At 41.9% G+C, this 25,099-nt stretch overlaps 2 protein-coding genes and 1 pseudogene across 2 annotated transcripts in view; all 3 read left to right on the top strand.

The window, feature by feature from the left end:
* DDX21 (DExD-box helicase 21) overlaps window positions 1-3,264 on the top strand; it is a 37,141-nt gene extending 33,877 nt beyond the window's left edge. Inside the window, exon 16 of the mRNA XM_004049509.5 lies at window positions 744-3,264. Coding sequence (XP_004049557.1) covers window positions 744-1,013 — 270 coding nt within the window. The 3' untranslated portion in view covers window positions 1,014-3,264. The remainder of the gene's footprint in view (window positions 1-743) is intronic.
* A 2,898-nt stretch (window positions 3,265-6,162) lies between these two features.
* Window positions 6,163-25,099, top strand: part of KIFBP (kinesin family binding protein) — a 28,988-nt gene continuing 10,051 nt past the window's right edge. The window contains exons 1-4 of the mRNA XM_004049511.4: window positions 6,163-7,428; window positions 18,581-18,679; window positions 23,218-23,297; window positions 23,898-24,081. Of these exons, the coding sequence (XP_004049559.1) occupies window positions 7,003-7,428; window positions 18,581-18,679; window positions 23,218-23,297; window positions 23,898-24,081 (789 nt within the window). The 5' untranslated portion in view covers window positions 6,163-7,002. The remainder of the gene's footprint in view (window positions 7,429-18,580; window positions 18,680-23,217; window positions 23,298-23,897; window positions 24,082-25,099) is intronic.
* Window positions 7,435-9,986, top strand: LOC129525095 (mediator of RNA polymerase II transcription subunit 28-like; annotated as a pseudogene).

The following is a 25,099-nucleotide window of genomic DNA, read 5'->3' as shown; positions in this document are numbered from 1 at the left end:
TATACAAAGTTGTGAACGATATCCAGCTCTCCCCACCCTTTAACACTTATATATGGTATATAGATTTTGTGTGTGTGTGTGCATGTGTGTGTGTGTTTTCAGACAGAGTCTCGCTCTGTCGCCCAGGTTGGAGTGCAGTGGTGCAATCTCGGTTCACTGCTACCTCCGCCTCCCGGGTTCAAGCGATTCTCTTGCCTCAGCTTCCCAAGTAGCTGGGATTATAGGCCCACCACTACCCCCAGCTAATTTTTTGTATTTTTAGTAGAGACGGGGGTTTCGCCATGTTGGCCAGGCTGGTCTCGAACTCCTGACCGCGGGTGATCCACCCATCTCCCAAAGTGCTGGAATTACAGGCATGAGCCACCACGTCCAGCCTACAGGTTTTCATAGACATTTAAAATTGTTACATCTTTATTCAATACTGTGAGAAATGTGTGCTTAATATATTTGTTTTATTACCTTTGGCTGTAGATACCCTGTAGCAATTGAGTTGAATAAATGGTTTAATAACTTAATAAATGAAGTAGTGATGAGGGCTATTTCTCATAATGAAACTATATTTTCCCACACTTCAGGGACACTGGCTTTTGGACCATGATGGGTGGCCAGTGTTATTTTTGACCAGTGACTTGTTAAGCACTTTTTCTTTTCTTTGAAGAAATGGCAAATATTTTGTTTTTCTCATGCTTTTTAAAAATTGAATACTAATTAAAGCACACGAAAACAAAACATTCTCTCAACAGGAGAAATGGCATGATTCACGACGCTGGCAACTCTCTGTGGCCACAGAGCAACCAGAACTGGAAGGACCACGGGAAGGATATGGAGGCTTCAGGGGACAGCGGGAAGGCAGTCGAGGCTTCAGGGGACAGCGGGACGGAAACAGAAGATTCAGAGGACAGCGGGAAGGCAGTAGAGGCCCGAGAGGACAGCGATCAGGAGGTGGCAACAAAAGTAACAGATCCCAAAACAAAGGCCAGAAGCGGAGTTTCAGTAAAGCATTTGGTCAATAATTAGAAATAGAAGACTTATATAGCAAAAAGAGAATGATGTTTGGCAATATAGAACTGAACATTATTTTTCATGCAAAGTTAAAAGCACATTGTGCCTCCTTTTGACCACTTGCCAAGTCCCTGTCTCTTTCAGACACAGACAAGCTTCATTTAAATTATTTCATCTGATCATTATCATTTATAACTTTATTGTTACTTCTTCATCAGTTTTTCCTTTTGAAAGGTGTATGAATTCATTACATTGTTATTCTAATGCATTATCTGTAGATTAGAAGATAAAATCAAGCGTGTATCTGCCTATACTTTGTGAGTTCACCTGTCTTTATACTCAAAAGTGTCCCTTAATAGTGTCCTTCCCTGAAGTAAATACCTAAGGGAGTGTAACAGTCTCTGGAGGACCACTTTGAGCCTTTGGAAGTTAAGGTTTCCTCAGCCACCTGCCGAACAGTTTCTCATGTGGTCCTATTATTTGTCTACTGAGACTTAATACTGAGCAATGTTTTGAAACAAGATTTCAAACTAATCTGGGTTGTAATACAGTTTATACCAGTGTATGCTCTAGACTTGGAAGATGTAGTATGTTTGATGTAGATTACCTATACTTATGTTCATTTTGATACATTTTTAGCTTCTCATTATAAGGTGATTCATGCTTTAGTGAATTCTTCATAGATAGTATATATAAAAGTACATTTTAATAGAAAGCCAGGGTTTTAAGGAATTTCACATGTATAAGGTGGCTCCATAGCTTTATTTGTAAGTAGGCTGGATAAATGGTGCTTAAATGGTAATGTACTCCACTTCTTCCTATTGGAAGATTAACATTATTTACCAAGAAGGACTTAAGGGAGTAGGGGGCGCAGATTAGCATTGCTCAAGAGTATGTTAAAAAAAGAAAAAAAGAACTAAACCACTGGAAATAATCAAATGCAAAAAGGTAACAAATTCATAACTGGAGAGCAAACAGAAGAACAAGTATGATTTGGATGATAAAGCATTGTTTTAATGGTGAAAACTTCACAGATCACTAATGTTTCTAGAGGTTAACTTCAAGTGGGCAAGCTGGGGTTTTTAGGTAGTCAGTTGCCTAGTTCCTAAAGCCACAGTATAGGATCTGTTAAACTGAATGTCTGTTGAAAGTTTGTTTTAGCTGCTTGGAGGCTTCCTTTTAAGACAAACTGTATGTGATTAAGTTGTTTTGAGGGAGCTGAAGAACCTGATGTAGCCCCTGGCCAGATAACTGCCTGATTTCTCAGATATTATTTCTCTGGGAAACATTCTACATAGCACAGGAGCTTAAGAGTGGCATTATCGTCTCGCCTTAATTTCCAGAGATTATTTCTGTACTGAGAATCCTGGAACTACTATGCTAGGGAATTTAAAGCCGCATGGTCTGTCTTGTTTTCATTTAATTATTGTGAATACCTAGAATCTTTCTAGGTCCTGATTTCTCTTGCTTAATCCAGTCTTTATCTCTAACTGCCCCTTATTTGATCACCATGTACTAGGAGCTCTGATAGCCAGCTCAGCTCCTAATCCTTGAGGCAACATTCTTTTTCTATTTGAACTTCAGTTCTGTCCTTGAATCCTGACTAGATATTTCTTGCCCTCTGGTCTCAGAATTCTCTTGGCTTTTATTCCTTGATCCACTTGCCAGTTTTATCACTTTACCCTTGTTCCTCATGGCTTCCCATCAAGCCATGGGTATTAGGTGACAGTGTAATTTATTAGATTCTGGTTTTGCCCAAATACTGGGCATGCTTTAATAACAACTGAACCATTTCGTTATTTGGATAGGCATGGGTACCTTATCAAGCAGATTAAAAGGATATGGTACCCGTCCTTTAGAAAAGAACAGCTAAAACCTTGTTGTGGATTATGGATTTAGCCTAAAGAAAAATAATCTGGCATAAATTAAGAGTAAGAGGGAAGATTAATAGAAATTTCACTTCACATAACTTAAAACATGGCTATTTCAATAAAGGACTAAAGTTTCTCCTGGATCCCAGAATTCAACCTGTATTTATAAATGTATAATGTATTTAGCTACTTTTTGGTTTAAATGAACTTGTTGGGTTAGCTTGGTAAATGTTATAATTTTTACTATTTTCTACAAAGAAAATATTTTCTAATTTAAGTTGGAGCTATCTGTGCAGCAGTTTCTCTACAGTTGTGCATAAATGTTTTTACTATAAAATGAGCTAATGTATAAAATACTGCTGTATACCATAATAAAGATAGTAATACTTGATTTTGGTGGCTTTTGTTTTCTAAAATGAAAATAGCTTGAAATATTTATTATAAAAATAATAAAAGCTAGATATAAAAATCTAAAGAGAAAAAAAACCAGTCACCCTTATCTAATATTTTAGTGAGCAGTCTTCCACATGTTCATTTATAAAATTGGAATTATTTGATTTTGTGTATTGCTTTTCCCCCCTCAACATGTTGTGCACAATTTTGTACAGGCTTACATGGACATTTTTGATGACATGTTTTCTTGTATGGATATGCCACTACACATTTAACCAGTACTCGATGTCCATGTTGGCTATTTCTAATTTTTCACCATTATAAACAACCCTAAAGTTAATATCCTCACATATGTGTTTGCATACTCGTCTGTCACCTTAGGATATGTTTTCTAAAGGTAGAACTACAGCTTTGAACTCCTAGGCTCAAGTGATCTTCCCTCTCAGCCTCCCAAGTAGCTGAGACTACAGGGGGGTACCACCAAACCTGGCTAATATTTAAATTTTTTATAGAGATGGAGTCTCATTCTGTTGACCAAGCTGTTTGTGAACCCCTGGCCTCAAGCAATCGTCCTGCCTTGGCCTCCCAAAGTGCTGGGATTATAGGTGTGAGCCACCATGCCTGCCCTCTTCTAATTATCTGTCATGAGATGGATCTCCAGTCATTGCATTGAGGTTTATGTATTTAATATATTTAGTGTTTTCCCTATACCGGGGCATGGATTTTTGTCTTTCTTTGAGACAGGGTCTCTATCTGTTACCCAGGATGGAGTTCAGTGGCATGATCATAGCTCACTGCAGCCTTGAACTCCTGGGCTCTAATGACCCTCTTACTTCAGTCTCCCACTTAGCTAAGACTATAGGCATGTGCCGCCACACCTGGCCAATATTTCTTTAAAAATGTTTTTTGTAGAAAAATTAGCCGGGCATGGTGGCGTGCGCCTGTAGTCCCAGCTACTTGGGAGGCTGAGGCAGGTGAATGGCGTGAACCCGGGAGGCAGAGTTTGCAGTGAGCCGAGATCGTGCCACTGCACTCCAGCCTGGGTGACAGAGTAAGACTCTGTCTCAAAAAAAAAAAATGTTTTTTGTAGAGCCAGGGATCTCACTATATTGTCCAGGCTGGTGAATTTTTGTCCATTTTTTACTGCTGAATTCCCAGCACCTACAACAGTGCTGGCAAATAATAGATAACTAAATATTGAACAGGTGAACAAATTTTTTTTTTTTTTTTTTGAGACAGGGTCTCACTCTGCTACCCAGGCTGGTGTGCAGTGGCTTGATCACAGCTCACCACAGCCTCCAACTGCCAGGTTCAGGTGATCTCCCATGTCAGCCTCCTGAGTAGCTGGGACTACAGGCATCCACCACCATGCCTGTCTAATTTTTGTATTTATTTATTTATTTTTTTGTAGATACGGGGTTTCGCCATGTTGCCCGGGCTGGTCTTGAACTCCTGGGCTCAATCGATCCCGCGACCTCGGCCTCCCAAAGTGCTAGGATTACAGGTGGGAGCCACTGCGCCTGGCCCAAATCATTTTAAATGTACTGGGAGATGCACTGATAGGAGGCCAAACTGGCAGCAGGACTGCCTGTTAGAAGTAATCAGATGATGGTGGCCTAAACTAATGGAGATAAAAAGATGTACACAGAGCTCTTTACGAGGTAGACTAAGCAGTACTATTTGGTTTTAGGTTTAATGACAGAAGAGGCCTGGTGCAGTGGCTCACGCCTGTAATCACAGTACTTTGGGAGGCCAAGGCGGGCAGATTACTTCAGGTCAGGAGTTCGAGACCAGTATGGCCAACATGGTGAACCCCCCCCAACCCCGTCTCTACCAAAAATACAAAAATTAGCTAGGTGTGGTGGTGCACACCTGTAATCCCAACTACTCAGGAGGTTGAGGTTGCAGTGAGCTGAGACCACGCCAGTGCACTCCAGCCTGGGCAACAAAGCAAGACTCCGTCTCAAAAAAAAAAGAATGACAGAACAGGCTGGGCTTGGTAATCCCAGCACTTTAGGGGGCTGAGGTGGGAGGATTGCTTGATAAGCCTGGGCAACATGGCAAGACCCCATCTCTACCAAAAAAAAAAAAAAGTGCAGGAAATCAGCCTGGTGGATGGTGGTGCCATTCACTGACATGTAGAACTGCAAATGTGGCAAATTTGGTATGGGAAGGAAGGGGCATGTGAAGAGGAAGATCATTTAGACTTGAACATACTGATACACAGCAGCTATTGAAACATTCAGGTGTGATTGTTCTAGCTGGATGTTGGATATTCCAGTCTGGAGCTCTGGAGAGCCATCTGGCCTGGAGACAAAGTGGGAGTGAGCAGCGTGTTTAATGATAGACCTGGAAATGGATGAGATCTCCCAGGGATAAGGTTTAGGAAGGACTTTTTAGGAGCATTAACACTTAAAGGATAGACGTTTAACTTTATTTATTCTTCATAATAATTCTGTTGAGGTAAGTAGTAGTATCATTCAGATTTTACTATGGGAAACCTGAAGCTTAAAAAAGTTAACTTGTCAATAAGAAAGCTGGTCGGTCTGAGGTTCAAACCATATATCTATGAGCTCCCAAAATCAATGCTCCTTTGTATGTCTCAAAGCACTGTACACAGCTGGTGCTTAATAGTTAAAATCTTCTATCACCCCTCCCCATTTGACTTGATAACTTAGGAAGGTAAAAGGCATGAGGCGGCTTTCACAGCTGTGGGACTTAGCTCTTGTTACCTTGGGCAGTTGTACAGATTCCTACAACCTGTATTTCAGGGTCGAAGTGAAAATATTTGTCTATCACTGAGTGTTTTGTATATTTATGGCTCTCGATCAAAAGATTATGTGTCAATGATAATAATCAGCTCTTGGCTACATTTCAATTTTTTTTCTTTTACTTTAAGTTCTGGGATACATGTGCAGAACATGCAGGTTTGTTACATAGGTATACATGTGCCATGGTGGTTTGCTGCACCTATCAACCTGTCAGCTAAGTTTTATGCCCCGCATACATTAGGTATTTGTTCTAATGCTCGTGTTTTCTTTTTTTCTGAGGCAGTCTCGCTCACTGTAACCTCCACCTCTTGGGCTCAAGCCATCCTTCCGCCTCAGCCTCCATGGTAGCTGGGACTACAGTCGCGCACCACCACGCCCGGCTAATTTTTTTTAAAAAATTACGTAGAGATGGGCCTTGCTATGTTGCCCACTCCAGTGGGCATCCCAAAATGTTACTGGCATCCCAAAATGTTAGGATTACAGATGTGAGCCACTGCGCCTGGCCTTTTTTAAAAAAAGTTTTATCCAGTGACAGGCTGGGCTATACACTTAATGTCTAAAGGTTTTTGCCTTTCAGTTCATATCAACGCGAGTAGAGTTAGCTAGCTATGTTTGTAAACAATATTCCGATATGCTTCGTTAAAGTAAGCCGATATTAAACATTTATATAAATCCATCCTCACAGGGTCAATCTGGAGATAAACTCACCGCTGCAGCGGGCGGGAAAGGAGGTGGGAACACGCTCATTGACAACTTCATTTCCATGAGAATGGTTGCTGTGGTGATTGCTGCGTCTTCCCATTGGTCATTGCCGAGCGTATTACGGTTCTCCGGGAGGGTTATATTGGTTCCCATTCCACAGCGGCCGCAACGTGTCGAGAGCCGTAAGTAAAGTGTCGCAAAGCAGAAGGAAGGCGGGAGTCCCGACTGCAAACATTGAGGAAAGCCAGGCAGTAGAGGCCGCTATGGCGAACGTTCCGTGGGCAGAGGTCTGCGAGAAATTCCAGGCGGCGCTCGCTCTGTCGCGGGTGGAACTGCATAAAAATCCGGAGAAGGAACCGTACAAGTCCAAATACAGCGCCCGGGCGCTACTGGAAGAGGTCAAGGCGCTGCTCGGCCCCGCGCCTGAGGACGAGGATGAGCGGCCTGAGGCCGAGGACGGCCCGGGTGCCGGTGACCACGCCCTGGGGCTGCCGGCTGAGGTGGTGGAGCCCGAGGGGCCCGTCGCCCAGCGAGCGGTGAGGCTGGCAGTCATCGAGTTCCACCTCGGGGTGAACCACATCGACACGGAGGAGCTGTCGGCGGGGGAGGAGCACCTGGTGAAATGCCTGCGGCTGCTGCGCCCGTACCGGCTCTCGCACGACTGCATCTCTCTCTGCATCCAGGCGCAGGTGAGAGCGAGCCCGGCCAGGCCGGCCCCTGTCGGCAAATGGCGAGGGATGGGGAGGAGCCCCTGCCAAGGCCAAGGGCAGACGTTGTAAGGCGCAATTCGTCCCCATGTTTTTGTAGCTCTGGACTGAGTCCCAAAGAGCGTCTGTGGTCTTCAAAAAAGCCAGTCTTAAGGACTTATTGCCTTGTAACTAGATCTCCCACAGTCGTCCGTCCCCAGACTCAGTGTCCACCCTCGTCGCCCACACCAACATCGCTTGCTGCTGCTTCACTTAGACGTGGCGATGCATTGGTGTCCGAGACCCTCCTACATCGTCATGCGCTTTCCTCTCCACCAGTCCAACTCCTGTTCATTCTGTTAAGAAAATCCAAAGTAATTTAAATCTTAACGTCTCAAGGAAATGACGATGACCGGAGTACATTCTTTTTTGGTTTTGTTTTGTTTTTGTTTTTTTCTTAGAGATGGGGTCTCACTGTGTCGCCCAGGTTGGAGTTAAGTGGCACCATCATAGCTCATTGCAGCTTCCACCTCTTGGGCTCAAGCAGTCCTCCTGCCTCAGCCTTCATAGTAGCTGGAACCACAGGCGCATGCCACCATTCTTGGTAATTTTTTGAATTTTCTGTAGAGATGGGGGTCTCACTATATTGCCCAGGCTGGTCTTGAACTCCTGGACTCAAGTGATCCTTCTGGCTCACCTTCTCAAAGTGCTGGGATTACAGGCCTGAGCCGCTGTGCCTGGCTCGGAATACATTCTTAATTCAAAATAAAATGTCCAAAATCTGCAGCTTCCTTTCTTACCAAATTCATTTGTTTGCATCTTAGGGAATTCTTCCCCATTCTTGAAAACCTATCTCAAGAATCACTTCCTTTAGTATTAATAACTTTCTTGGGACCATTTTGGGCCAAACTGATCTCTCCCTCCTACCTTTGAATTCTTATAATACTTTTTGTTTCCCGTTTATATGGTACTTGGTTTATTAAATAAATCTGGGCAGGGCACAGTGGCTTCCATCTGTAATCCCAGCATTTTGGGAGGCCGAAGTGGGAGGATGGCGTGAGGTCAGGAGTTCAAGACCAGCCTGGGCAACAAAGTGAGACTCTGTCTCTTAAAAAAAAAAAAAAAAAAAAAAAAACCCACAAAACTAGCCAGGCATGGTGGTACACGCCTGTAGTCTTAGCTACTGGGGAGGCTAGGTTGAACTGGGAGGATCACTTGAGCCCCTGGAGGAGCCATGATCATGCCACTGCAACTGCAGTCTGGGTGACAGAGCAAGACCTTTTCTCAACAACAACAAAATCCACATCAATATTCTAAAGTAATATTGGTCAACACCTGTGAAAAGAAGGGGTGAAAAAAGAAAAATACTTTAAAAAGTTAAAATAATATTGGGACAGGTGAACATGGATGTTTATCACAGCAGTGTTGATTATTAAAGAAGGAAAATCGCAGGGCTGAGGCAGGAGGATCGCTTGAGCCCAGGAGGTCAAGGCTGCAGTGAGTCAAGATTGTATCACTGCACTCCAGCCTGTGCAACAGAGTGAGACCCTGTCTCAAAAAGCAAAGAAAAGGAAAACAATATAAATGTCAGTAGGAATATGATTAAATTCCGTTACATCCAAACAGAAGAACAGTACACAATTATTAAAAATAATAATTTATATTAACAAAAATTGGCAATATGAAGAGGGAGGGAGAAGACTATAAGCCATATTTAGAATTATGTAGAAAAGGCCGGATGTGGTGGCTCACACTTGTAATCCTAGCACTTTGGGAGGCTGGGATGAGATGATCACTCGAACTTAGGAGTTCAAGACCAGCCTGGGCACATAGTGACACCTCATCGCTACTAAAAATAAGAAAAAAAAATTATTCCAGGCATGGCTGCTTTGCTAGGCAGTATGTTCTTTGGGCAGCCATCGGGGCTCCAACCACCACCGGGGCTCTGGGGCCAGGCTTCCCTTACTTACCAGCAGCTCCGGGGGCTCTGAGACCTTCTAACAGTACTTTGGTGGACGACATGGAGTCATCTTTCCAGACTTGCTTTGCCTCTCTGTTAAGTCAGGACTATGTCAGTGGCAGCAATCAGGAAGAAATTGAAACTGGTGTTGATCGGTGTATACACAAGTTTCTGGATATTGCAAGACAGACAGAATATTTCTTTCCTACAAAAAAGATTGCAATTGTCTGTCCAGAAACCAGAGCAAGTTATCAATGGGGATGTCGATGTCTCCAAACTAAGAAATGAATAACATTGGAGACACGCACTGGTCCAGAAGCACTTGACAAAGCTAAGGCATTGGCAGCAAGTGCTGGAGGTCATCATGTGCAGTACAAAAAGCTAGCTGACATCCATCAAGGCTCCTTGGTCTACCTTGAGCAGGCATTCAATATCCCTGCACTTCTGAAGTGCACCTGAGCAAAAGGGTAAAGGCTGTGGGCCTGAGAGTGGGCTGGTGTGGGAGAGCCCCATGCAGATGGTTTGCCACACATCCCTTCTTGTAGACTTGGCATTTTGGAAGAACTCTTTGACAGAGAATGAGTTGATTTTAGTTTTATGCTCCCACCTAAAATTTTTTCACTATTTTTATAAGATGTTAATTTCTTGAGTACTTTATTTATAACATGCCTGTACCTTGGGTAAACCAAGTAAACTTTTTTTTGTCTTAGGCAAAGTTTAGACTGTTCATATGATGATACACTTTCTTTTTTATGTGGGTTTTTTTTTTTTTTTGGCTTGTTTTTTATTTTTATTTTTATTTTTGAGACAGAATCTTCCTCTGTTGCCCAGGCTACATAGCAGTGGCACCTTCACAGCTCATTGCAACTTCCACCCTCCTGGCTTAAGCGATCCTTCCACCTCAGCCTCCCAAATAGCTGGGACCACAGGTGCATGCCACCATGCCCAGCTAATTTTTGTATTTTTAGAGAGACGATGTTTCACCATGTTGCTCGGGCTGGTCTCGAACTACTGAGCTCAGGCAATTCTACCCACCCCAGCCTCCCAAAGTGTTGGGATTACCAGTATAAGCCACCGTGCCTGGCCTTCTAAAAATTTTTGCATGACTTTTCATCTTTTTATGTGTGTTTCCCATTTGTTTGATATGAGGGAAAAATTTCTAATAGCTTGAGAATCAAGGGGATGGGGATTTTGGTTGTAGGCATTTTATAATAATTAACCCCTTAGCAGTGGTGTAGAAAAATAGGTAAATTTTTTGTTTCAAGACTTAAAACTACCTCAAGAAGAACAATCTAATGCAACAGTATTTGTAACACTTCCAGAGGTCTCAGTTGAGGAATTTTTTTGTAAATGGGTTGGAAGAAGATTAAAATATCCTGGGTTAGCGTAGTAACATTACAGTAGGATCCTTAGGTTGATGCTGACTTTTGTTTGGGGTAAGTTTATATTTTGTGTGGTGTTTATTTACTTTTTTTGAAGAGGAGGATGTAGTAGGAGCAGTGTTACAAATCAGTTTAAGTAACGGAGTAGACCCTGTTGTCAGTGGGGCATAGTTGAGTTATGAGGGCTAAAGCTTGCTCTGATGGTCTCTTTTTGTTTTGTTTTCTTTGCTTTTATCTTTTGTTTTACATTTGAGGAGGGGAGAGATTTTCCATTAAGGAAGGTTATTGCTAGTGGATTTGATTCCAAGGGCCTGGGGTGTCACAGTAGGGTTGGGGAGGGGCTGCAGGGTGATCCTTGGCTACTGAACCTCCACAGAGAGCATGTGGTGCCCCTGCCCTTTCAAGATAATTTACTCTCTTGTTAGTTTTGCAGGCCACCTCAGATTCTCTGTTGAATTGCTGTTAAGAAATACAGACCAGTGTTGTTTCTGGGCTCTCGTTGGGTGAGGTTTTCCTGAGTTTTATGTCTCTTCTTAGTTCACATCGTGTTACCCAGAACACATGCTTCACTGTCTTCTGAACAGGCAGTGCTCCTGTGGCTCTGTGTCTTGGCTTGTTTAGTTTTTTTCAGCCTTGAAGGCTCCTTCCCACACTTACTGACATCCACTCATGTTCCTGGTATGACCTGGATTGCTGCCTGGTCCCTGCAACCTCCCAGTGCCCTTTCTGCTGCATTCCCAGAGCACAGGACTTTCTCTTTTCTACTGACCTTGCTTGGTTCTCTCTTGTGGGTTAGTAATTTCTGTCTGTCTCTTTGCCCCTCACTAATTGTTCACCCATGAGAATTAGGTATTATTCCTTTTAAATATACAGGGACCATATAGTCTTTATCTTTTATACATGATACTTATTACTCAATTGTGTGTGCAAGGTATCTGGCACATGGACCTGTGATTAGTAGCCTGAGGTCAACAGATCTCAGTTAGAATGCATAGGTTAACCAAAGCTTTTTTTTTTTTAATTTAATTTAATTTTATCTTTATAGAGATGGGGTCTCACTATATTGACCAGGCTGGTCTCAAACTCCTGGCCTCAAGTGATCCTCACATCTCGGCTTCCCAAAGTGCAAGGATTATGGGCATAAGCCACTGAGCCCAGCCTAAACAAAGCTTTTAAAAGCTCCTGCAACCTCAAGGTTGTTAACCTGGTCATCTCATGGTAATTAGAAACTCTGATTGGCTGCTTTAGATTTCTTGATTAAAAACCTAAGTAAACTGATTAAGTTTTAGGCATTCTTTCAAAGGTTTCTCAGTGAAAAGATTGGGAACTATTCTATTTGGTGCTTTGTGAAAATATTTTGAATTAGTATATGTGCCAGTTATTGCCATTTCTTAAGTCCAAAATGTTTTTCTGGTCAAATAAATAGCAGTTTTTCAAAAACAAAAATTAGCTGGGTGTGGTGGCATGCATGTGTAGTCCCAGCTACTCAGGAGGCTGTGGGAGGACTGCTTAAGCCTGGGAGATCAAGGCTGCAGTAAGCTAAGATGGTGTCACTGCACTCCAGCCTGGGTGACAGAGTAAGACCCTGTCTCAGAAAAAAAAAAAATTGTAGAATGATCCTATTTTTGTATAAGACTAAGTATACACACACACACGCATACTTACATTATATATACACATATAATAAAAAGTTTATATACATGTGAATATATACAAATACGTATATATGTGTGTGTATATGGAAGAGTTTTGCAAGTATCGGTTAATGGGAATTCATGATATTCTAACTGCTTTGTCTTAATCTGGTGTCTTCTCCTTGGGGAACTACAGAACTTGGCTCTATTATTTATCAAAAGAGATTGATATTACATTAGATTATCAAGAGACTTCTGTCTTCTCTGGGTTCCAGTGCCTTAGGAATAATTTTTATCTGGTATTCCTTCTGATCCTTGTTATCACCAGTACACACTGGCACTACCATCTTGATTACTTCACTTTAGTAAAATTTCCTAGGAAATTAGTAGATTGCTGTCCCCACTCCAGGTTATATATGTATAGGAGTACTTTTTGTTGTTATTGTTCACAGATTCATTGAGTTGCAATTGGCATATAATAAACTGCACATATTTTTAAGGGTACAGTTTGATGAGTTTTGACATATATATTTATACCTGTGAAACAATCACTGCAATCAAGATATGAACATATCTGTCACCACCAAAAGTTTTCTTGTGCTCCTTTGTAGTCCCTCCCTCTCTCTTATGTTCTTTTCCTCCCTTCTGCTTGCCCCCAACCCTGCATTTTGTAGAATTTTATTTTATTTTAGAGACAGGGTCTTACTATGTTGCCTAGGCTGGCCTCAAACTCCTGGGATCATGTGAACCTTTCACCTCAGCCTCCTGAATAGCTGGGACTATGTAGAAATTTTATTTTATTTTTGAAGACAGGGTCTGGCTCTGTCACCCAGGCTGGAGTGCAGTGGCGGGATTTCGGCTCACTGCAACCTCTGCTTTCTGGGCTCAAGCCATCCTCCCACCTCAGCCTCCTAAGTAGCTGAGACTACAGGGTCACACCACCACGCCCAGCTAATTTTTGTATTTTTTGTAGAGGCAGGGTTTCACCATGTTGCCCAGGCCTCAAGTGATTCGCCTGCGTTGGCCTCCCAAAGTGCTGGGATTACAGGTATGTGCCACTGTACCCAGCCTATGTAGAATTTTATATAAATGAAATCATATTGTATATACTCTTGTTTTGGTATACCTTTTTTCCACTCAACATCATTATTTCATTCTGTATCTACTGAGCTGATCGTGTCTTTTCATTTTCAGTCTGTTAATAGGGTGGATTACATTGATTTTTATAAATGTTAAACTAATCTTGCATTCCTGGGATAAACTCCATTTGGTCGTAACGTATTCTTTTTATATATTGTTGAACTGAATTCACTAAATTTTTGTTTAAAATCTTTGCATCTGTGTTCATGAAGGATTTCAGTCTGTAGTTTTCTTGTTATATCTTTGTTTAATATGAGATGGGAAGTGTACTGTCCTTTTCTCTTTTCTGGAAGTGTTTGTGTAGTGTTGGTGTTAAACTTCATTACATGTTTGGCAGAATTTACCAGTAATACTTTTTTAGCTGTTTTTATTTTATATTTTACTTTTCTCCTTACCTAGTTTGATAGTGGCAAGGATATGATATGTGAAAGATGCAAGACCTTCCGTTGTGGCTTTTCTACCCTTAGTAGGATTTATATTGTATCTAAAGAATAATTCACATAAAGGCTGGGCACGGTACCTCATGGCTGTAATCCCAGCACTTTGGGAGGCCAAGGCGGGTGGATCACTTGAGGTCAGGAGTTTGAGATCAGCCTGGCCAACATGATGAAACCCCGTCTCTACTAAAAATACAAAAATTAACCAGGTGTGGTGGCAGGTGCCTGTAATCCCAATTGCTCAGGAGGCTGAGGCACAAGAATCGCTAGAACCCGGGAGGCGGAGGTTGCAGTGAGCCGAGATCATGTCACAGCACTCCAGACTGGGCAACAGAGCAAGACTCTATCTCAAAAAAAAAATGGTAATAATAATTCAAATAAAATGTCAATAGTGATTATCTCTGTGGAGTCAAGCTTTAAAAAAAAATCCAAAACACCAAACCTAATTTAATTTTAAAAATAAAGGTGGGCCGGGTGTGGTGGCTGACGCCTGTAATCCCAGCACTTTGGGAGGCTGAGGTGGGTGGATCACCTGAGGTCAGGAGTTCAAGACAAGCCTGGCCAACATGGCAAAACCCTGTCTCTACTAAAAATACAAAAATTAGCTGGGTGTGATGTTGGGCGCTTGCAATCCCAGCTACTCTGGAAGCTGAGGCAGGAGAATAGCTTGAACCTGGGAGGTAGAGGTTGCAGTGAGTTGAGATTGTGCCACTGCACTCCAGCCTGGGCGACAAGAGGGAAACTCTCAAAAAAATAAATAGGCTGGGTGTGGTGGCTCACGCCTGTAATCCCAGCACTTTGGGAGGCTGAGGTAGGTGGATTGCCTGAGGTAGCAGTTCGAGACCAGCCTGGCCAACATGGTGAAACCCCGTCTCTACTAAAAATACAAAAATTAGCCGGGCATGGTGGCGCATGTCTGTAATCCCAGTTACCCAGGAGGCTGAGGCAGGAGAATCGCTTGAACCCAGGAGGTGGAGGTTGCAGTGAGCCAAGATCGTGCCACTGCACTCCAGCCTGGGCAACAGAGTGAGAGACTGTCTCAAAAAATAAAATGAAATAAAAAATATTTTGGCCAGGCGCAGTGGCTCATGCCTTGTAATCCCAAGACTTTGGGAGGCTGAGACTTGAGTCCAGGAGTTTGAGACCAGCCTGGACAACATAGTGAGACTTTGTCTCTATTTGAAGAAAAATAAAATAAAAGTGATTTGATCATTCCACTGGAACATAGCACTTTGGTCTTCCGGCTTTACAAAATATATCCATTGTATATATATATTTTTTTTTAAGTGACTTGATCAGTCCTCAGTATCCAGGACTATAGGTCATACTGATAATGTTTTGAGATTGGATAGTTCTCTCCTCTATGTTACTTATGAGGTCCTTTCCAGGACCTCATTAAACTACATAAGTAATAGAGGCTTGACATAATAGAGGACCTTATTAAACCTCATAAGTAATAGAGACTTGAAGGGTCATATGGTTTGGCTCTGTGTCCCCACCCAAATCTCATGTTGAATTGTGATCTTCAGTCTTGGAGGAGAAGCCTGGTGGGAGGTGACTGGATCATGGGGGTAGATTTCGCCTTGCTGTTCTCATGAGATCTGGTTGTTTGCAAGTGTATAGCACTTCCTCCTTTGCTCTCTCCCCTTCCTACTCCAGCCATGTAGAATGTTTGGGCTTCCCCTTCACCTTTTGCCATGATTGTAAGTTTCCCGAGGCCTCCCCAGCCATACCTCCTGTACAGCCTGTGGAACTGTGAGCCAATTAAACCTCTTTTCTTTATAAAGTATCTAGTCTCAGGTAGTTCTTTATAGCAATATGAGAATGAACTAATGCAAAGGGCTCTGCCCTCCTAATAACTTACTGATTGTAATTTCCTGATCTTAGACCTACAGGCCACCTTTTCCTTACTCTTTAGTTCAACTTATTTCTCCTTTGATGATAGACAGTGCTTGGGAAACTCCTTTGACCATGACACCAGTAAGCCCCACTGCAGCACACTGCAACTAACCTAGGTAGTCTAGAGACTCACCTAGTACCAGAAACTGGTTAGTCACACTCTATCTTTGGGACAGGGTTGTGTTTGGCCTGCTATATTCAGGGTAGACTATGCCACAGAAAGCAACAATTCTTGGTATGTGACAAATCTGAAACCATGAAACCATGATTGTAAGTTTCCCGAGGCCCCCCCAGCCATACCTCCTGTACAGCCTGTGGAACTGTGAGCCAATTAAACTTCTTTTCTTTATAAAGTATCTAGTCTCAGGTAGTTCTTTATAGCAATATGAGAATGGACTAATACAAAGGGCTCTGCCCTCCTAATAACTTACTGATTGGTCATGTTACATGTTAGTCAGGCTGGTCTTGAACTCCTGACCCCGTGATCTGCCCGCTTCAGCCTCCCAAAGTGCTGGGATTACAGGCGTGAGCCACTGCACCCGGCCCAAAAGATTTTTAAAACAAAATGTGTGATATAGTAATATATATGCTTCTTTATTAACACATTATATAATGTGTCTAATATCTATGATGATTTTAAAGTAATGATGAGCATAAATGATATTTTGAGATATCTGCAAACTAGCATAATAGAAAGGTTTTTTTTTTCATTTCTATTGTTCACAAAGTCCCAGGTCCTATAATACTGCTACAATTTATTTCCTGTGTTCATAATGAAAAGAAATGCTGTATTTTAATAGGAGATTGGTGAAAAGAAATTTGTATTTTTTTTCCCTATCCAAATTCATGGACTCTGAATTCTCTTTATGGATGCCTTGGGGATCCTTAGACTTGAGGTTAAGAATTTCTGCATTAAAAACTCCTTCCCTAGTGGCAAAAGATGGTAGAAGGCCAGCCTCAGAAGTATCCTTGTGCCTGAAGAACTGACTATTCCAAGGGAAGTGAGGTAGACTAACCCCACTACATACATATACATATATATATATATATATTTTTTTTTTTTTTTTTTTTTTTGAGACAGAGTCTCAATCTGTAGCCCAGGCTGGAGTGCAGTGGCATGATCTCGGCTCACTGTAACCTCCACCTCCTGGGTTCAAGCAATTCTTCTGCCTCAGCCTCCCAAGTAGTTGGGATTACAGGCATCTGCCACCACACTCGGCTAAATTTTTTTTTGTATTTTTCAGTAGAGATGGGGTTTCACCATGTTGGCCAGGCTGGTCTCGAACTCCTGACCTCAAGTGATCTGCCTACTTCGGCCTCCCAAAGTGCTGGGATTACAGGTGTGAGCCACTGTGCCGGGCCCATATATATAATTTTTTGGTTTTGGTTTTGTTTTTGAGACAGAGTCTTGCTCCATCACCCAGGTAGGAGTGCAATGGCGCGATCTCGGCTCACTGCAACCTCTGCCTCCCAGGTTCAGGCAGTTCTCGTGCCTCAGCCCCCCAAGCAGCTGGGATTACAGGTGCACGCCACCACTCCTGGCTAATTTTTATGTTTTTAGTAGAGATGGGGTTCCACCATTTTGGCCAGGCCGGTCTTGAACTTCTCGCCTCAAGTGATCTGCCTGCCTCGGCCTCCCAAAGTGCTAGAATTACAGGCGTGAGCCACCATGCCTGGCCTATTTCTTTTTTTTTTTAAAAAAAAGGTCTCTGGAAGAGCATAGTATTTTGAAAGTATTATATGTTTCTGATCCATCTTTGTCTATTATCTCAGTAATCTCAGCATGGCTTAGCTGATTGTTTCTTACTCAAAGGCCCACGTCATATTGTTGACCTGCTGGGGCTCGCAGTAATACTTGAAGACTGGGATGCCGGGAGGATCCATTTCCAACTTACTCACATGGTTGTTGGCAGGATTCAGTTCCTCACAGGCTTTTTGACTGAGGGCCTCAGACTGTTGACCTCTCTCATTTCCTTTCCATATGGGCCTCTCCATAGGGTGGCTCACAACATGGCAGTTGGCTTCCTTAAGAAAGAGCAGGCAATTGACTGGGCGCGGTGGCTGACGCCTGTAATCCCAGCACTTTGGGAGGCTGAGGTGGGTGGATCATGAGGTCAGGAGATTGAGACCATCCTGGCTAAAACGGTGAAACACCGTCTCTACTAAAAATACAAAAAATTAGCCGGGCGTGATGGCAGGCGCCTGTAGTCCCAGCTACTTGGGAGGCTGAGGCAGAAGAATGGTATGAACCTGGGAGGCAGAGCTTGCAGTGAGCTGAGACCATGCCACTGCTCTCCATCCTGGGCGACACTCCGTCTCAAAAAAAAAAAAAAAAAAAAAAAAAAGCGGGCAATAGATAGCATCCAAAATGGAAATCAAGGGTTTTGTTAACTAATCTTGGAAATGACTTTCCATCACTTCTGTGATAGTCTAGTCGTGAGAAGCACATCACTAAAACCAGCCTGTACTCAAGGGGAAGAGGTTACCTAAGAGCATGAATACCCCGAAGCAGGGATCATTGGGGGTTAATTTTAGCAGCTACCTGCTGCACTACATAAGGTCAATATCATTGTGAATAATTAATTCATTGGTAATCCAACTCTACTATTTGGTTGGTTATAAGTATTGACTTCAAAACTATGAAAGTTACTTTAATTGGAAGTCTTATATCATTGTTTGTTTCTCTTTTTCTTTATTTTCCAGAATAACCTGGGTATCTTGTGGTCTGAAAGAGAAGAAATTGAAACTGCACAGGCTTACCTAGAGTCATCAGAAGCACTATATAATCAGTATATGAAAGAGGTATGTTACGTGTCAGATAAGTTTTAAGTTTTGATTGAAACTAGTTAAGAATTGATAGTAAGAATCCGTCATTCGTAATATTGGTGTGACTCTTCACTGTGCCCTAGAACTTCTCTATAGAGCCATCTGGGAAGTCACCTAATAGCTGAAATTATTGCATATTAAAGACTTCAGGGTTTTAAAAAAATAATCCTTGTATAGGACATAATGGCAACCTAGTCTAAATACAATTATAAAGGAAATATTATTCTAGTGTTATCCTAAAATACTATTTGCATGTTTTTGTATTTATAATCTAAACATTCTGTTTTAGTTTTCCATGAAAATAGCACTACTTGAAGGAAACAAGAACTACTTTAACAAAACATCTGAAATCTTTGAAGCAATGGTTCTCAAATGTTAGCACCCATCAAAATCTGGAGAGCTCATGAAAGCACAGCAGACTGGGCATCCAGGCTCTGATTTAGTAGTTCTGGGGTGGGGCCTAGGAATTTGCATTTTTAATAAGATCCTGCCTGGGTGATGCTTAAATGCTGCTGGTCTAAGTACTATACTGTACTTTGAGAACCACTGCTTCAGGGCAATGGTTTTTCAATGATTTTTTTTTTTTTTTAACCCGTGAAACCCTTCTGAAAATGCAGCATATAAAAATTGATTGAGTTACTCTGGTTAAGCAGGTTAGAAGGACCCAGAGCCCAATCCACTACAGATTCTTCCTCCTCCCCACTGCAGTAGCACAAAAGAGATGCTGTAGAACTTTTAGGGGTCTGGGGAGCCAACATTGAAAACTCTCACTTTAGGGGTCACAGCCTGCAAAGGTGACAAGCCACTGTGTTACCATCTGTTTCCTTAATAAACTTTTTTTTAATATGAAAGGGAAATTATCAGGCACAATATTTTCTTGTGGATTACTATTTGTCACAGCTATCTGCTTTAAAAATCCATTAATACGGCTGAGCATGGTGGCTCATGCCTGTAATCCCAGCATTTTGGGAGGCTGAGGCAGGTGGATCACTTGAGATCAGGAATTCGAGACCAGCTTGGGCAACATGGTGAAATCCCATCTCTACTAAAAATACAAAACAGCAGACATGGTGGCGCACGCCTGTAGTCCCAGCTACTCAGGAGACTGAGGCAGGAGAATCGTTTGAACCTGGGAGGCAGAGGCTGCAGTGAACTGAGATCACGCCACTGCACTCCGGCCTGGGCGACAGTGAGACCCTGTCTCAAAAAAAAAAAAAAAAAAAATCCATTAATAAAGTGCTTTTATAACATTAAAAAACTTGAAATAACATTAGATATCACATAAAAGAGACTAAACATACAAAATTATGTTTGCTAAATTCATGCGTCAGAATGCTTGACTGCAAAAGGATAGAAGAAGCTCGGTATGCCTGTAATCCCAGCACTTTGGGAGGCTGAGGCTGGAGGATCACTTGAGCCCAGGAGTTTGAGACCAGCCTGGGCAACACAGGAAGACCTCGTCACTACAAAAAACTTAAAAATTTGCCAGATGTGGCACACACTGTAGTTTTAGCTACTTGGGAGATTGAGGCAGGAGGGTCGCTTGAGCCCAGGAGTTTGAGGTTGCAGTGAGCTATCATCGAACCACTGTACTCTAGCCTGGGTGACAGAGCAAGATTCTGTCTTTTTTTTTTTTTGAGATGGAGTCTCACTCTGTTGTCCAGGCTGGAGTGCAGTGGCGTGATCTCGGCTCACTGCAACCTCCACCTCTTGAGTTCAAGTAATTCTCCTGCCTCAGCCTCCCAAGTAGCTGAGATTATAGGTGCCCGCCACCATTCCCAGCTAATTTTTGTATTTTTATAGAGACCGGGTTTCACCATGTTGCCAGGCTGGTCTCAAACTCCTGACCTCAAGTGATCCGCCCACCTCAGCCTCCCAAAGTGCTGGGATTACAGGCATAAGCCACCATGCCCAGCCTCGTACCTTGGCATTTTAACTTTCTTCCTGAAGTACTAACAAGAGCAGAGTGCCACAAAACCAAATAGAGATATTAGTCTACCCTTTCTTGCTTTTAGGCTCACAGTCTTATATGTGAAATTGTTAATTTAAAATGTAAAGTCTGAGGCCAGGCACAGTGGCTCACGCCTTTAATCCCAGCACTTTGGGAGGCCGAGGTGGGTGGATTGCTTGATCTAGAAGTTCAAGATCAGCCTGGGCCACATAGTGATACGCTGTCTCTACAAAAACTAAAAAAAAATTAGCTGGGTGTGGTGGCGTGTGCTTGTGGTCCCAGCTACTTGGGGAGCTGAGGTGGGAGGATGGCTTGAGTCCGGGAGGGCAGTCCAGGAGGTCAAAGCAGCAGTGAGCGAGGATCCTGCCACTGCACGCCAGCCTAGGTAACCAAACAAGACCCTGTCTCAAAAATAAGTAAAATAAAATGTAAAAGCTGAACACGGTGACTTACACTTATAATCCCAGCACTTTGGGAGGCCGAGGTGGGAAGATTGCTTGATGCCAGGAGTTCAAGACGAACATGAGCAACAAAGCAAGAACCCGTCTTCACAAAAAAAAAAAAAAAAAGTTACTAAGCATCAATAGTATTTCATTAAAAATAGTATTTATATGGAAACATAACACATATAGTGAAATTCCTTGTGTTTAGTTGTACCTCTGTTTCAGTTAAAAGAAGAGACTGATTTGACTGTTAATATTACCTATGACGTGTGAAAGCCATAACAGTGAAGTATGTACATAAAATAATATATTGATTAATTCCCCTCATCTAGACAGGGGTAAGCATGGTAAGCAGCCCTCGGAATTGTTGAAGAGTTCTCTGAAGAATTACTTATCTATTGTGTTTGCCTTGGGCCTTGCTTCCTGTCTTAGTTGTTTTTACTTTATGTGAATCCTGGGAGCCCACGTTGTGATGCTTTTAGTGTTTACATCCAGAATGTAAAATCATATTTTTATGAAAGACGTTGTTCCTTTTTGAGTTTAATGAATTCAGTTAAAAGCAAGAGTGTGTTTCTAGATGGGACTATCCTCATAGAAGTAGAATGAGGCAGAGGTTAGGTAGTTCTCTTTTGGAAGACGTAAGAGGGGATTGTAAGTGATATATAAATATTACTTAATCCTCATGAGATAGATACTGTTATTACTCTTATTTTATAGATGACTAAACAGAAACACAAGAGATCAAGTGACTTGCCCAAGGCAATAAATAATGGAATCTGGTTTTAATGTCGCTATATTGAAAGGGGGTAATACACTTTTGTTATTTCCTTGAGAAAAAATATTAGAATAAATATTAAAATCTCTCATTTGATTTTTATTAGTGGTCAGTTTAGAATACTACTACTGTAGAAATATATACATTTTTCCTATTTGTTTTGCTTATGCATGTTTTTAAAAGAGCCCTTTTACCAGACAAAATTGCCATTTGAAATACTTAAAGAGGGGTTGGGCACGGTGGCTTACACCTGTAATCCCAGCACTTTGTGGGGGCCGAGGCAGGCGGATCATGAGATCAAGAGATTGAGACCATTCTGGCCAACATGGAGAAACCCCGTCTCTACTAAAAATACAAAAATTAGCTGGGGGTGGTGGCACGTGTCTGTAATCCTAGCTACCCAGGAGGTTAAGGCAGGAGAATCGCTTGAACCCGGGAGGCGGAGGTTGCAGTGAGCCGAGATCGCACCACTGCACTCCAGCCTGGCGAAAGAGCGAGACTCCATCTCCAAAAAAAAAAAAAAAAAAAAACTTAAAGAGGCTGGGCACATTGGCTCATGCCTGTAGTTTCAGCACTTTGGGAGGCTGAGGCAGGAGGATCACTGGAGGCTAGGAGTTCAAGACCAGCCTGGGCAACAGAGCAAGACCCCCATCTCTAAATAAATAAATAAGAATTAAAAAAAGAAAAAATACTTCAAGAATTATATATGTCTAAAAGCAGATTGGTGGATTTTTTGCATATTTTCAGTTTAACTGCAACAACAGTAAAATTTTGTCAAATGTGAACTTACAGGGTATCTTTTATTTGTTTGACTCAGATTTTATGGTTAAGAAAATTACTTGTTGAGCCGGGTGCAGTGGCTCACGCCTATAATCCTAGCACTTTGGGAGGCCAAGGCAGGTGGATTGCTTGAGCCCAGGAGTTTAAGACCAGTCTGGGCAACATAGCGAAACCCTGTCTCTACAAAAAATATAAAAATTAGCCAGGACTGGTGGTGCACACCTGTGGTTCCAGCTACTCAGGAGGCTGAGGTAGGAGGATTGCTTGAGGTAGGAGGATTGCTTGAGGTAGGAGGATTGCTTGAGGTGGGAGGATCGGGAGACGGAGGTTACAGTAAGCCGAGATTGTGCCACTCCACTCCAGCCTGGGTGACAGAGACCCTGTCTCAATAAATAAATAAAAATTTAAAAAACAGAAAATTACTTCTTGAGTAACATAAAAATGAACTAGGAAAAAATGAAATGTATTTGGCTTGTAGAAGTTGATTTCTCCAGGTCCTCCAGAAGAGGGCACTTGGTGTTTACAGTTTAAAACTTTAAAGAGCTTTTGTTTTTCTTAATTGTAGGTTGGGAGTCCTCCTCTTGATCCTACTGAGCGTTTTCTTCCTGAAGAAGAGAAACTTACTGAACAAGAGAGATCAAAAAGGTGAGTAGGTATAGAAATCAGCCCTTGCAGATATTTCCACATATCATAGATTAGTGATTGTTCAAAAAGTCACTTATAAAGGTTATAGAATGTGGATTCTGACAGGAGTAAAACCTCCATTTACCACTTGTTATTTGACCTTGTTCAAACCTGAGACTCAGTTTCCTTATCTGTCAAATAGATACAATAAACAAATCCAACTCAAAGGGTTGGTGGGAGGATCAAAATAAATATATATGAAATTTACTTATAAAACGTAAACCATGGTCCGGACACGGTGGCTTACACCTGTAATCCCAGCACTTTGGGAGGCTGAGGCGGGTGGATCACAAGGTCAGGAGTTCGAGACTGGCCTGACTATTATGGTGAAACCCCGTCTCTACCAAAAATACAAAAATTAACCAGGCATGGTGGCAGGCGCCTGTAATCCCAGCTACTCGGGAGGCTGAGGCAGGAGAATTGCATGAACCCAGGAGGCGGAGGCAGTGAGCCAAGATCGTGCCACTGTACTCCAGCCTGGGCAACAGAGCGAGACTCCGGCTCAGGAAAAAAAAAACAAGTAAACCATTACACAAATATTGGTTTATTTTTTCTTTACAGATTTGAAAAGGTTTATACTCATAACCTATATTACCTAGCTCAAGTCTACCAGCATCTGGAAATGTTTGAGAAGGCTGCTCACTATTGCCATAGTACACTAAAACGCCAGCTTGAGCACAATGCCTACCACCCTATAGAGTGGGCTATCAATGCTGCTACCTTGTCACAGTTTTACATCAATAAGGTAAGCTTCTTGAAGTAGTTATCTAACAGAGTACCAATAGTGAGTATAAAAATAGAACCAGTAGTACCTTGAAAATACTATCTTTTAAAAACAGGTAGCTTGTATTTTATGATGTACAACTGAACCCGAAAATGGAGCCCAGTTTGCCCATGTACTAAAATTTTGTAGCTTTTTGTTGTATGAATTATTTTGAGTTTTAAAATACCGAGTTTTATCATTGTTTTACATGTTACCTAAGACCAATTCTTTTTTTAACATAGGCACGCTATCTCAACTCATTTTAGTGAGATATTACCTTAAATTGCAGATTTTACCTTGTAGATATAGCTTTATCTTTACGTAATGGTAATCTCATAACTCTGAGAATTTGACTGAGGAAGCTGACTGTTAAATGTGGGCTTTGATAAAAGCATGTGATGCATTTCAGTTATTTTTCAGAATTAACTCTGTAATAATTTTTTAATGTTGGAAATATGTCTGCTGAGTTCCAAAGTTCTAGGTCTTTATACCATACTTCTTTTGGATTGTTACACAGGGACAATGTTTTTGAGCTTCTTAGTTGTTTATCAGAATTTCTCATAAAAATTTAAAAAAGCATTGCTCACATCATGTTGGTGTACTCTTAATTGACCCATTTATTCCTTTAATCCTTGAGAGTTTTTAATGCTAAAATAATTTTACACCACCTTTTCTAACCAGATTTTCCTATTAATCCTTAATAAGACATCTCAGCAATATAAATTACTTTTATTTATATTTCGAATTCGCAAGCCTCTCTGAAATTTTGGTAGTTCTCTGCTTATCAGAGTTCCTTCTTTCATCTCTCTGGTAACCTGCTGCCTTATCCTTGGGCCTTTATCCTTTTTGAGCATTTCGTTAGCGTTGGTTCTGTAAATGCGCCCGATGATTAAAGTATTGTCCCACAGAATTTCATTCAGAAAAGCTATTAGCAGGAGAGAAAGGGCTGTGGTGACTGCAGCATCGCTTCTAGGACTTTGGTCTAAGATCAAGTGTGTAA

This window comes from Gorilla gorilla, chromosome 8, assembly GCF_029281585.2.
Source record: "Gorilla gorilla gorilla isolate KB3781 chromosome 8, NHGRI_mGorGor1-v2.1_pri, whole genome shotgun sequence".
In the NCBI taxonomy this organism is placed as follows: domain Eukaryota; kingdom Metazoa; phylum Chordata; class Mammalia; order Primates; family Hominidae; genus Gorilla; species Gorilla gorilla.
This window is presented reverse-complemented; position numbering and strand designations above follow the sequence as displayed.